We start from the raw sequence: 14,817 nt of genomic DNA, 5'->3' as shown, positions 1-14,817 counted from the left end.
CACATGAGGGCTGATCACAGATGGTCCTTTCACTTGTCCAATACAATTTAAACACAGTGTTTTAGAGAACCATTTCCTAATTAGAAACAAGTGTATTCTTGGGAGAAAAAAGGAAAATAATACTAATCGATTAACAGTCGGTGTGCTCAGGATCTAGAGGTCCATGGCAAATGGAAAAAATGCAACTGAATTCACTGGTGCATGTTATGCCTCTATGAAGTTGCAATGTCACCTGCAGAGATCAGTTTCATGGCCAGTAACATGGGCACCATCTGGCTGAAAACTAGCAGACTTTCCTGCAGTAAATCCAAATGATGCCAGGTGGTGCCCATTTGATTGACCCTGGCGCAGATCTCTTCAGGCGACATTGGAACTATCTCTTCTGGCAACATTGGAACCTCTTTGCCTAGTGTGCAGGACCATCATGCAAGCATGCTGTGCCCTAGGAAAGTCTGTAAATTGCAAGACACAGAGCCTGGCTCAGTGGTCTGAAGGGGTGCACCAAGTGTACCCTGACATAAGGCAACTGTGTGTTCTGGGACATTACATTAAACATATGCTCTATTAGTATAAAGTTCCATTTGAAAGTAGCGCTGAGAATATATATACACACATATATATGTATATACCCCCAATGCATTGTAATGTAAATCTGATAGTGAGCTAAAACATGCAGAAAACTGTAGTTGTCTAACCTCTGTAAATCAATTTGCCTCTGTGTTGCTTTTTTTGTTGGTAGATCCTGTTGTTTTGGTACTTTGGCATTACCCGCCTCCAGCACAACTGGATTTTCTTGATTGGCAGAGGACCTTTTTCTACCTCTTCCGGATGGTTTACTTGTTTCATCTTTTTTCACTCCGCTACCCTGAGACTCGGACTTTGGTGGACGACCCCGTCTAGGTTTGGGTGGGACAGTTTGCCCTGGCTCATCTGTTTTCTTATCTTCTGTTTTTTTTATATTCTCTGTTCCTGTTGCAGACACATTTCTCTTTTTACTTCGGTCACTGGTAAGGTTGCTAGCTATTGTCTGATCAGAGTTGATCTCCTGTAAAGTAAAAGAATAATAAATGCAAATCAAAGGTTAGTTACAAAGCACAGAATCCTAATGTGCTGTTGAAGGTGCTTTAAGTCTGTTTCACGATCTCCAGAATGTTCAAATGAGTTCTGTGAGCAATATATTTTAAAAGATGCTCCTAGCTTTAAGTCTTTGTGGTAAGCAGACTCGATTTTCATCTTTGAGTTACTGTTAGTTTATTAATAAACAGACACCGCTAACAGCGTAGCCTACTATGATCAAGTTTCCTGCAACTCCTGTTAATTTTTAACTTGATGTCAACATTCCACAACAAGATTCATGACATAATTAGCATCCAGAATACTAAATACATTTTTCCACCGTAGCATTTTAACAAAACAGCTACTACATTATACCAACTGCAAAAATACACTAAACTGCATGTTACTAAATGTTACAACACAATTGATTGTAGAGGCAGATCAATAGGATGATAAGAAAAACATCTAGACATTAACACTTAATGAACAAGTTAATTACCTTCAGTAACGCCTTATGTGGTAGAGACGATCTAGCCACAGATTCCTTACCTTAGAATATTCCCAGGAGTCAGATTGCGTCCGGAAATTCTTTGCGAGTAGTACCCCTGAATGCTGGTAGGCGGCGTTGTTCTGTTCCATATGGCATTGTCATGTGCTGTTGTCTGCACTAGGAGTGACATGCACAGTGCCTATATAGGTGGTCCCCAAGCGTGTTGATGTCAGTTTCTTTTCGTGACTTTCCACACCAGAAGCTCAGAGCCACGAGGAACACTGACAACTGGTGCATTAGAACTAGGGCTCTTAAAAGGGAAGCAACCCTTTACTCGTTCCCAGATCTGGGAGGATGGGTAGGTCAGTAAGGAATCTGCAGCTAGATAAAGTCTCTACAAGATAAGGCATTCCTGAAAGCAAGTAAAGTATTTTCTCCAACCTCGCCGCCAAGACCTGGAACACCATCCCACTGAGTCTACGACAGACCCAAGACATGCTGACCTTCAGGAGACTTCTCAAGACCTGGCTGTTCTATCAGTAGAGGCCCCCCCTCCCCAGCGCCTTGAGACCCTCACGGGTATGTAGCGTGCTCTACAAATGGTTGATTGATTGATTTGATAGAGACTTCCAGCTGCAGATTCCTTACCTTAGAATAGATACCTAGCCATTATCACCCCGGAGGTGGGCTGCGACACAGATTAGACTAGAAAGTCCTGAAGGGCTGAACGGGCAAAGTGACAGTCATGCCGGTTCCGACTGTTCAGGTAGTAGTGTTTAGTGACAGATATTCAGGACCGGTACTGTGCGAGCTAATGCAGTGGTCACAGTCAGCAGATTTTGTTGCAGAGCACTATCCAGCGTAAGATGATCCATTTCTGCAGCGTCTTTCATTTTTTGGCTACGACGTATTCCACCATGAGTTGATAATCCACCCAAAGTCTTTTGTGAGGTCAAGTCAGAGTGACAATGCTCTTTTTTGGCCCAGCCGATGAAGTCACTTCTCTTCTTTAGAGGGGTGAGGTGGACCATAAAAGGTAGGCAAAGTGACCAGGTCTCGAAAAATCAAACATTTTACTAGACCTGCAGGTTTAGTAACTTGAATAATCTACCTAACTGTAATGTCCTTGACCCATGCACTGGTCTCAAATTGTGTAATCCCAGGCAAATATTTTGTCTTATGGAGCCGCCCTTTTCTTCATTATCACATAAAAGATTACCTTTAAAGATGCAAATTCACTATTTCTGCTGTACAAAAAAACTCTTCATTTACTAGATTAAACGTTTGACCGATCTATATAGTAATAATCGAGCCCACATATAGAGTGCACATGATCCCTGGCCTACCTCTTAGTTCATTAAGTGCATTGTCATCTGGGCCATGGCAGGAATATTTACGAGTTCATGTTTAAAAACTCACTACCACATTATGCTTTAGAAATACGTCATTTACAGATAGCACATTTTCCATTGAAATGGCCACAGAACTATTCCACTAAAGTAGTTTTACTGATAAAATTATATAGCGCATAAACAATGTTTCGAAATTGGGTTTCAGCAGAACACCGTCTTGGTGGACTGGCTGCCAAGATAACACTACAGACTTCAGGCGGAAGGTCGACAGCTGTCAACTATTGCCACTCAATCTCCACGCATGAAGGCGGAGCATTAACCAGCTTGGGTAGAGAACCCTCCCCTGCTGCTGCGACAGAAGTTCCTTCAGAAGGGACAGCCTGATCAGAGAACTGATGGCCATCCTCAACAGCTCGGAATACCAAACTCTAGGAGCCCAGTCTGGAGCCTCAACGGTGATATGGGTCTGGCAATATGGGATCTTCTAGAGAAATCTGGGCAGCAGAGGGTTTTGGCAGAAAGGCGCATAGGAGGCCTGAGCTCCACTTGAGATGTACAGTCTCTCTAATTGAGTGCATCCTAGGAAACTCCAGCAAGCAAGATCACTGACATTGCGTATTCATGGCGGTGGCAAACAGTTCTAACTAAGGCTTTCTCCACTGCTGAAAGAGTCCCTACCCCACCTCCAGATGGAGACGTCACTCATGATCTGCTAGGTTTCTTAGACTGAGTTTGTCTGCCCTGGCATTCAGAGCGCCTGCCAGGTGCTGAATCCCTATGGATATGCCCTGTTGTTCCAGCCATGTCTAGAGGCTCAAGGCCTCTTGACAAACCTTGCCCTGTTTGTTGCAGTACCACATGGTGGTGGGGTTGTTCGTGAACATGTGCAATAGCCTCCCCTTGATGGATGGCAGAAAGGCTTTTTAATGTTAGCCGGATTGCCCAGAGCTCCAGTAGGTTGATGATGAGCCTGGATTCCACTAGAGAGTAGAGGCTTATTATCTCCACCTCTCCCAGATGGCTGCTCCATTCCAGATGGGATGCATCTGTCACCACTTTGGGGAACAGGCTGGGGAAGGGAGAGGGGTCTGCAGCTGACCCAATCACAGTTTGCTAACCACCACTGCAGAGTTTTTGTAGTTTCCTCTGAGATCTGGACCATGCTGGAAAGATCCCCCTGATGCTGCACCAACGGGAACTTCATGTCCCACTGCATAGCTTTCATACGTCAGCAGGCATGTGTCGCAAGCAGGATGCAGGAGGCCATGAGGACCAGCAACCTCTGAGTCAGTCTCACCGGAATAAAGGATAGAGGTTGAAACATTGTTAGCATCTGAAAGGGATCAAGTGTGACTTTGGCACATTGATAGCGATTCCCAATGAGTGCAGGAGGTCCGCCGTAGTCTGGAGGTGGGAGGAGGGAGCCTGGGGCGAGTCCGCGTTCAACAGCAAGTCATCAAGATAGGGGAAGACTGGCACCTCTGATCTCCACTGATGACCACCGCCACCACCTTGGTGAACACCTAAGGGACATTGGTAAGACCAATAGGGAGCATGGCGAACACAAAGTGCTTGTGGCCCACCATGAATCGCAGGCAACGCCTGTGGGATGGCAGGACGGGAATGTTAAGTTATGCATTCTGCAACTCCAATAGTACCATCCGGATTTCTGGGTCCAGGGCAGACAGGACTTCAGTGAGCGTGAGCATGAGCATTTTGAATTCCTTCTTTTTCAGGAAAAAATTGAGAGGGCGCAAGTCTAGGATAGGACAAAAGCCTCAGTCCTTTTTGGGCGCCAGAAAATAGTGAGAATAAGAACCATGACCTACTTCTGGCATAAGTACCCGCTCTATGGCTCCTTGTCCAAGAGAGCAGCTACTTCCTCATGGAGCAACGAGAGATGGTCTTCTGTCAGCCTGTCGCAAGTGGGTGGCATTGGTGGAGGAGAAGTCACGAAGGGGTGCATTCGCCCCATGGGACAATCTGAAGAACCCAACAGTCTGATGTCATTGACCTCCAGTGGAGCAGGTGATGGCGTTTCCTTTCCCCCAATGTGTGCCCATGATGGTAGGAGGGTAACCTAAAGGGCTTGAGGCTGTTACTGTGGAGGGATGGTGGACTGTCTCGACCACTGGCTGTCCAACCCATGGGGTCTGTGGGTACCACGTCCTCTGCCACAGAGGGTGAGAAGCTTGCGCGCAGTGGTAGATGTGCGGGTAAAGCGGCAGCTGGAATCCCCTTCCGCGGCCATGAAAGGAGTGAAAGGCAAACTACAGTTGGAAAGAGGCCACGGAAAAGCCCATGGACCCGGCATTAGCTCAGTTATTCTTGAAGCGCTCCAGCGCGAAGTCCGCCTTGTCTCCGAAGAGACGGGAGCCATCAAGAGACATGTCTTTAGGCAACGATAGGAAATCTCCAGAAAAGCCAGTTGTCCTCAGCTAGACGTGGCGCCACAACGCCCTTGATGAAGAAACCGTTCTGCCTAACAAGTCGGTCGTGTTCATCCCACACCGAATTGTGAACTTAGCTTAGTCTCTTTCATCAGTCATGGCTTGGGAAGAGTATGGCGCAGGCCTCTTCCGGGACCATGGACAACAGCTGTGCAACTGAGTTCAACAGTGCATGGGAGTAATGGTCCAAAAAACATGCTGTGTTCACAGACCGCAGTGCAAGGCTGGTGGAAGAAAACATTTTCTTGCCTAAGATAACCAGCTTCTTGAATTCCCTATCCGGTGGAGTGGTAGTGAATGTGCCAGAATCTACACAAGAGGTGGAGGCTTGGACCACCAAACTCTCTGGGGTAGGGAGCTGCGTCAGGAAATTGGGGTATCCTGTGGCAGGACAATGGCAGCAGGCAATCGTCCTGTTCACAGGAGCTCCTGTGCAAGGTTTGGACCAAGTCCCAAACATTAAATGGGAGAAGTGATTCTGTGTGGGTTACTCCAGGCTGAAGCACCTCTGTCAAGACAGTCTTGACTGCCACTGAGGGTAGGCTAAGGTCCAGGACCCTGGCCGCCCTTCTCTCCACCATAGCAATTGAAGCTCCCGCCACTGTAGCCATAGTAGGAGACCCCATGCTAGTTTCTGAGGCATCCAGTCTGCTAATGTCTGCAAATTCTTCACACCAGTCCCATATTATGCCCCTCCTTCTCTACCCATGTACAATTGTTTAATATAACCTCCATGTGGCATTTGTCGTGTAATCTGTAATCATGCTTGTTTTTATCCCTACCTGTTGATGTATTTGCATTATTGTCCTTCCTTTCCTTCCAAATGTAAAGCGCTCTGATGTCCTATGGGATCTAGTTCGCGTTATATAAAACTTTGTAAATAAATATAATAAATAAATAAATAAATGTTAGAATCTAGGGGCTGGTATTCTTCATAGGTTCAGCGACTCCTCTAAATTCTGCAAGAGTCCCAGCCCATAGGAATTGAGCTCGGGCTCTGGCCTGGATGGCATGGCGCTGGAGTGGGACAACGCCCCTCTGACTTCATGTCTGAGTCGGGATGAGAATGTGAATGGCGGTGCCTTGGAAGGTTGAGGTGGTACGACCGGTGACAGTCCGGATCCATCCATGGATCCAAGGGGCCAGACTGCAGCAGGGACCAGAACTGCCGGCGGAGAACCAGTGTGAGCCCCTCCCGAACCCACAAGGCCCTGAAGGAATGCCAGCAGGAAAGGGCCACCTAAATATGAGGTGCATGGCCTCACAAACCTCATGAAAACTCAGGGAGGCGTGGAGCCAGCCCAGGCTCAACAGCAGACCCAGGCTTCAAATGACAACATTACCTCGTCTCGTCGGATGACTGACAGACTGGGCGAAGTTGAAAGACCTCTGACCGCTTAGATTTATTTTTCTTGTGGGACTTATTAGAAGACTACTTCAAATGCAACGAGGATATTGGGTTCGGCGACTGATCCCGGAACATTTCTCTCTACCTTAATCAAGATTGTGGAGCGTCCCACATAGAGCGGCAAGGAGTGCTCCCTCAAAGCCTTGGGGTGAATGGCAAGGCAGTCAACATGGGTCTTCGCCTCGTGGTCACGTTCGATGTACAAGAGACAAACAAGGTACAAGCTCGTCACAGACATCTGTAGGTGACAGGACTTGCAGGTCTTAAACTGGACTTCCTAGTTGGCATCCTGCAATGCCAGGAGAACGTGTCAAAAAGACTTCCACAGAAAGCCAAAAAATGACTTAAGTTAGTTCTCTCCTGATCTGTGCTGACTGGCATGGAAAGAAAAGTACTGACATCAGCGCGCTGGGGTAGCACCTATATAGGCGCTGTGCACGAAACATTCAGCGCAGACGACACCATGCGGAGCCAAACAACGACACCTCCTGGCCTTCAAGGGCACTGCTCATGAAAACTTTTTGGATCCATTTCAATGCCTGGGGATAATTCCATGGTAAGGAATCTATGGCCAGGATTCTCCATCAGATATACCGGATACCAAAGGTAAAGCAGGTTGCATGGTGGCTCTTGAATGTACGATTTCCATGATCACAGAAACAGAAATATGTGGCACCTCTAATTGGTTGGATATTGAGCATAATAAAATGAAGTGATATCAACTAGCGAGGTGTGCAGTAGTAAGGTTGGTGGAGAAGTTGGAGTGTATGTGGAAGTTGTCCCAAAAGAGGTTTGGGATGAATGAGAATTTGTGGTCGTGGTGACCAGGTTGGTGTACTTCCGTGCTGTTTCTCCGGAGCATTATGAAAGACAAGAGACAGCACAGTAAGAATCACAGGTATTGGTATGTCTAGAGGTGCATAGATGTACTACTCTGTACCATCAGTTGCCTTGGGTGGAATTTTGAGGTGGTAGTGGTTCCATGAAAAGATCTGAGGCAGACTAGCCAATAATGGGTATCTTGGCTAGTAGTGGTGATGCTGGAGGGAAAAATAAATGTGCAGAAGGAGCTTCCAACCGGGGGTGGGGGGTGGGGGGAGAGATGTTTCCGGGTCGATTCAGGTAATGGTGTATTTATTGACATTAAGCATTAATTTCTTGATGTAGATTGTGTCGACTGTGTTCTTAATGATATCTGTTATAGTGACACCAGCGAAGGTCTCGACGTCTATGTCTCTGCCAATGCCAAGTATCTCTTCAAAGTCTAAGAACAAAAAAAGAAGGATTGAATGCTTGAAATAATAGGCCCCTGGTAAGTATTCGGGTAGCATCCTCGTCCACTGTTCTTTTTCCTACTATGCTTAGACCGAACGATATGCAAATCAGCCTTGGTCCTGCTCCACTAGGAACTGTTCAGCCCGAACTGGCAAGTCCTCTCTGAACTGGAGCACAAGCAACCCAAGATCGAATTCAGCCTATTTGGGTCTCTTCAGTCAGGTGCAGTTTGGTTCCAGTGGCCTTGTGATCACATCTGGGGATACCAGTCGCACTTCAGGAGTTGCAATGAAGAATACAAAAAAGTGATAGACGGAATCCTTGAATGAATCTCAGCCACTTCAACATCAAAGATCCATTCCTTCGTTATGAGCATGTTGGCGCCAAGGCTTGTCTTGATGTCATCATGTGCACCCGCGATAGCCTAGAATGATGGTAATGGGGTTTGTATGTGAAATCAATAAGGACTAGCCTATTTGTGAATTTACATTGACTGAGGGTTGTGTACCATTTTCTCAGTGGAATTTCCTTCTCTGGAATCCATCCTGGGAGACTACAGAAGTACAGTAGACGGAGTGTCCTCTTTACCTTGCTCCTGCATATTCGTCCTCTCCTGCTGCACCTTCAGGTCTTCTAACTGCCCTATCCGGAAAATCCCTTCTTGGTCCTTAAGCTATTTACTTACCATTTTCGGACTCAACTTGCACTGGGACTCAGAGCGTGTGCACACACTCTCCCCCATCCCCCCACAGGAAGGGCACTTCACAAATAGTGAAGCAATTGACAGTAGACAATCTTAAATGTAGATAAAAAAGTTGCTGTAGATGAACAGACATTTAACATGTAATGTTGTGAAATATGGAGTCCTGAAACACCGAACATCAAAAAATAAGGATAAAGCCCCAGTGAAGTGTTATAGGATCTAGGCAATACAAGTGAGAAAAAAGAACTGAAGCTGTGAGACAAACTGCCCGTAGAAGGCATGCTGGAAGATTGAAGCAGCTGGCTCCGTAAGAGCACAGTGTCCTTTTTGACTTAACACATTCTTAGTCTTACAGCCACCATTTGCTTCAGTTTTTCGTCTACTGTAGTGTGAAAGTTTAAGGTAAGTATTTTGATGGTTTTTTCAACTGGATGGCGCAAAGCAGGTATTAAATTGGATATCTGAGACACAGATAAAATGCAAAAAATGGTACCTGATGCTTTATTTTATAAAGCGGACATGTACACTGGACTTTTCGAAAATGTCCACCCCCACTAAAATTGATCTCTATGAAGTTATATGGCTGACGTGTTCCAAGGTGTCCACACACTGGCAGATATTTTTCTATGTTTAGGACCATCAGTGAGGATCCCAAGACACCAAATCAACACCTCCTATCATGCATGGCTGAAAATGTCTGAATCAAATTGCCCTCTATGATGGCTACAATATGTTGGCCCTTTGGCCCTGAAGGTACAATAATAAATGTGGACATTTATGAAAACTGAACACCCAAAGCAGTTGGGGTGGTTTGACTTTCTTGGATTTCACTAAGTTTTCCATCAAGATATGGTCATTATTGTAGTAGGACACGTTTGCATGAACTTCATAAAACTTACTTTGTTTTTCACAGGGTCAGCCTTAACAGGTATTACTGTGATAATTCTTACTGGATTCTCATCATTTTCACTGATGCCAGTTTCAGAAACTTCAGACACCAAGTCTCTGTGAAAGGAAGAGCAGAACTATTTTAGAAAAGTTTCAGATTAAAAACCAGACAAAAAAAGATGTTAAGAAGACAACGTAGAATAAATAATCTTCTGGCCGAGTAATGCTGTCATTTCTGCAGTCAGCGAGGCAGTATTTTCTTTTTTTTTATAAACTATTTTATTGGCATATTGTGATATGTAAATATATTTACCCTATGCAGAGTATAATACGCTATTTATTACCATTGTTGAGTGTGGGAGGAGCCATGACGCATGAAAGGTGAAGCCTCGAGTGGACCATGATTCCCTTCCCCTAGCAATGGTAATAAATAGTATATTATACTCCGAGCATCTACATATATAGCTCATGCCATGGCATTTCTTTATGTTTATTTGTTTAAAAAAAAGATATTTGACCAAAACCAGGATTCAATTAGGTAAATTTGTACAATAAAGTAAAGCAACATTACAGATACCGCTTCACTATTAGGAGACTACTTTCAAATTATTACATGCAATCTGTGAGGCAGTAATCTGTTTCTCAAGAGTCACTTTTTCTGTACTGTGGTAATACACTCCAATTTGACATTTGCACTGTAGTACTAACTGTGTTTTTCAGTACAGTTCCTCCAATCAACATGTTTTACTAGGCCACATTTATTTTCACTGCCCCACACACACACACACACACACACACACGCGCACACACGCACACGCACGCACACGCACGCACGCACGCACGCACGCGCGCGACGTTACTTACCTTCTGTAATGCTTCTTCTGGTGGATACTATATCTACCTGCATATTCTTCACCTTTTGAATATCTCCGACACCATTCTGGAGTTGGAAACTTTTCTCCAATAGCTCCCTCACACCAGTAGGGGGCGCCGACTCCAAGTTGGCCTTCTATGCAGCACCGAGTGATGCCACTGGCTGGAGCCATAAAGCGCCACCATCAGTGTGCTGATGTCAGTTATCCAATTTTTATTGCGTCCTCAAGGCTAACTGATGATACCAACTCAGCTAAGGTGCAGTTCTCAATATTTTCTGCACAGGTACGTTACGACATATCAAGCACATGTATATTTCACATGTACAGTTATAACTGCACATTTTAAAGAACTATTGGTACAGAAAACCATGTGATGAGGAGGAGGGTGGGTCAGTGAGGAATCTGCAGGTAAATATTGTTTACAACAGAAAAAGCATTACAGAAGGAAAGTAAGTTATTCTTCTGATGGATACAACTACCTGTAGATTCCCCAACTTTTGAATTGATCCTCCAAGCAGTAGCACACCTAGAGGAGAGAGCATGACTTGCTAGTCCAAGAAGTCCTGAAGAGCTGAGCGGGCGAAGTGACCATCCCATCTCATTTCGGAATCTATGTGATAGCACTTCACAAAAGTGTGAGTGAAGGTCCAAGTTGCAGCTTTGCAGATGTTTACTAGAGAAATCCCTCCACAGCACGGACGGAAAAAGAGTATTTAGCTCTGGTAGAATGAGCATAAATACCTTCAGGCAGGTCCTGGTTTGTCATGGAGTAGCATATCGTGATATACAAGAGCATCCATCTGGATAGTGTCTTTTTGTGAACAGCCTTTCTTTTCATTTTCAATATACCACACAGAGTTGGGAATCTAGTATGAAGCCACAGGTTCTGTCTATATGGAAGTGAACTAGTCTTTTGGGTTCAAGTCAATGCAGTCTTTTCTTCTTGAAAGGGAGTAGGATAGGTGGTGGAAGGAGTGATGGACTTACCCATGTAGAAGGTAGTAACAACTTTAGGGAGGAAGACAGCCGTGTTTGTATCGTATGAGTTACTTACTTTTGGTAACTATGTATCTGGTAGAGGCGATTCTAGCCACAGATTCCTTAACGTAGAATTATCCCCAGGCGTGAGACTGGATCTGGAAAACTTTTCTGCCATAGCATCCCTGCGCGCCGGGGGACGGCACCACATGACTCCGCCCTGATGTCGTCCGCGAGGATACATACGTTCCACCCCGGCGCTCCTACGTCAGTTTTCTTCGGAAAACTATTCCGTGCCACAACGCAGAGCCATCACAACAAAAACTGTGAGAATACGTGAACAGTGTGCGAAAAAAGTAGCTAACAGAAAGGGAAGAAACAAATGGTGTAGAACTGCACCATCCAGAATAGTGCCAGACACTATGGCACCAGAAGTCATGAAGGGAAAGAACAGAGCACAGCTACTGCAAGCAAGTCTGCAACCAATCTGACAGCCTCCCAGGGGGCAGCAAGCATGTGAAAAATGGCACAGCAGACGAAGAAGTCTGCAACCACAGCCCAGAACCGAGAAGCGCATCAAGGCCAGAACGGAAGAGGGATGACAATTCACCCCCACACACATTGTTACTGAAGTTAAGTAACTCGTACATCTAATAGAGACTACTAGCGGCTGATTCCTTATGTAGAATATATACCCTAGCCATACCCAAGAGGGAGGAGGGTCTGATAGAGGACCTCTCCAGCCTGGACGAAGCAGGGCCCCAAAAGGGGATGAGTCACAGGGACAGGGAAAATAGCCCAGTCGCCCCAGGCAGAAGAGTATCTCGTCACCACTAAAGAACACCGGACCCAGAGGGGGTGCGTGATGACAGCAGGAGGAGACAAGGACAAGGCGAAAGGAGGCCAGTGCACCCCAAGCCCAACCAAGGAACGAGGGATCTCCACCAGGGGAGTACCAAGGAAAAAGAGCCACCCACAGACACCAAGGAGAAGAGGCAGAAACGCAGGAAAAGCCCTCCACCGAAAAACACACCCAGTGAAGAGGGCAGCCGAGCCTATCACTGCTGGAAGTCAACAGACCAGACAGAAAGGCACCTCAGCAATAAAAGCAGGCAGGAGAAGAAGAACGTGATCTCACAAGATTCCCACAGAACAAGAAGAGGGTCCCCAGAGCCCACGCCAAGGCCCCCGGAAACAGAACAGAAAAGCAGGTGGGTGCAGCCAGCCGCTGGCAAGCGCCACAAATTAAATGCACAAACCACGTCGGGCTCAGAGCAAGGGCAAGGCTAGAAAAATCCTGAACGACCCCTAAAAGGGGACCGCTCCGGACAAAATCGAAACACGAAGAAGTGGGATCAGCAAGAATTTAAGAGGAGACGGACCAGGCAGTCAACACAAGAAATTATCCAATCAGAAACACGAGACAGAGGACCAGGCCAAACGGCAGACGAAGGGAAAAAAAACCACAGCACCACGGCATAGATGGCCAGGCCAGGCTCAAGTAAGGACCAAGGGCCACACCAGAGTAAAACAACACCACCAGGAATGGTGAGGAACCCACAAGTCCACACCCTCCCAGCATAAGAGAGGGCTATACAATAGCTACCAGTACCCCACATAGGGTAGGACACGTCCCAAAGAAGCATGGGAACCACTTTTAGGGAAGACAATTCCGCATCAGATAACAAATTATAAACCTGCGGCAGAAACCACAGAAGGCTTGGTAATCAGCCAAAAGGTACAATCGTACCCAAAAAAGGGGGCTGAACTAGCAGCCAACAGAAGAGAGGGGCCAACCAAAGGACCCCAAGGGCACAGTAACCCTCACAGAAAGCGTAATGAATATGCTACTTACCAGTATGCATCTGTTCTTGGCATGTAGGGCTGCTAACATTCATATCTTTTGCATAGATCGCCGCCTAGTGTTGGGTCCGGATGATCGCACATTGTTGTCCTTGAAGAGTGTTCGAAGTATCCTGAGATAGGTGGCTCCTCCCCTGGACTACAGTGCGCATGGGCATCGGCTCCATCCCCAGATTGTTTTTAGCCATTGTGGCAGAGATGGAGTGAAAAGTGTAAAGGATGTCCATGCCAATGATTGAATGCAAGAGTATATCTGCAGCTGCGACAGGCACCGGGGAGGAGGGTGGGCGATATGAATGTTAGCAGCCCTACATGCCAAGAACAGATGCATACTGGTAAGTAGCATATTCAGTTCGAGGCATGTGGGCTGCTAAATTCATATCTTTTGCATAGAATATATAGCAGTCCCTCCATTAGCGGCGGTTGCCCGTGCCAGCTGCAGAAACCTGAAAAAGTGTCTTGAGAACAGCCTGTCCTACAGCTGCTTGCTGCTTGGAATGCACATCAACACAGTAGTGTTTTGTAAAGGTGTGCGGTGTAACCCATGTGGCTGCTCTGCAAATGTCTTCCAAAGGAATGTTCCCCAGGAAAGCCATGGATGCCCCCAATTTGCGTGTGGAGTGCGCCCTTGGGGGTATTGTTAAGGTACGTTTAGCTTTTTGATAACAGATTTGGATGCACTTAACAATCCACCTGGCTATTCCTGCTTTGGAAATAGGGTTGCCTTTGTGCTGTGGCGAGAAGGCAACAAAAAGTTGTTTTGTTTTCCTAAAGTGTTGTGTCCTGTCAATATAGTACATCAACGCCCTCCTAACGTCCAATGCATGGAGCATTCTTTCTGCCACCGTTTGTGGGTTTTGGAAGAATGCGGGCAGGTCAATAGTTTGGTTGAGATGAAACTGTGACACCACCTTCGGAAGGAATTTGGGGTTAGTGCGTAGTACCACCCTATTTGGATGAATTTGTATGAATGGCTCCTGGATTGTGAGCGCTTGCAGCTCACTGACACGTCTTAGTGACGTAATAGCAATAAGAAAAGCCACTTTCCATGTTAGGAACTGGAGTTCACACGAGTGCAGTGGCTCAAAAGGTGGGCCCATCAGCCTGGTGAGGACCACATTGAGGTTCCACACCGGAGCTGGCGGTGTTCTTGGGGGAATGACTCGTTTCAGACCCTCTAGGAAGGCTTTAATGGCAGGCACTCTGAAGACAGAGAGATGTTGCCTGTTCTGAAGATAAGCTGCTATGGCGGATAGATGGATCCGAATGGAAGTGTACGCTAGATTGCACTTGTAAAGATGTAACAGATAGCAAATGATGTTAGGGATAGATGCATCTAGCGGGTTTATGTTATTGGCTGTACAGTGAATGACGAAACGCTTCCATTTTGCAGCATAGCATGCTCTGGTAGTGGGCTTCCTTGCCTCTTTGATGATGTCCATGCATTCTGGAGGTAAGTGAAGGTAGCCAAACTCCAGG

The 14,817-nt window shown here is 46.2% G+C and overlaps 1 protein-coding gene across 1 annotated transcript in view; it reads right to left on the bottom strand.

The window, feature by feature from the left end:
* The window catches only part of PDS5A (PDS5 cohesin associated factor A), a 1,342,323-nt gene that overhangs the window by 39,102 nt on the left and 1,288,404 nt on the right, over positions 1–14,817 (bottom strand). The window contains exons 31-32 of the mRNA XM_078678314.1: positions 9,634–9,739; positions 696–1,045 (exon numbers count right to left, since the gene is read on the bottom strand). Coding sequence (XP_078534440.1) covers positions 696–1,045; positions 9,634–9,739 — 456 coding nt within the window. The remainder of the gene's footprint in view (positions 1–695; positions 1,046–9,633; positions 9,740–14,817) is intronic.

This window comes from Lissotriton helveticus, chromosome 2_2 (genome assembly GCF_964261635.1).
Source record: "Lissotriton helveticus chromosome 2_2, aLisHel1.1, whole genome shotgun sequence".
In the NCBI taxonomy this organism is placed as follows: domain Eukaryota; kingdom Metazoa; phylum Chordata; class Amphibia; order Caudata; family Salamandridae; genus Lissotriton; species Lissotriton helveticus.
Note: the sequence above shows the minus strand (reverse complement) of the source record. Positions and strands in the feature narration are given on the sequence as shown.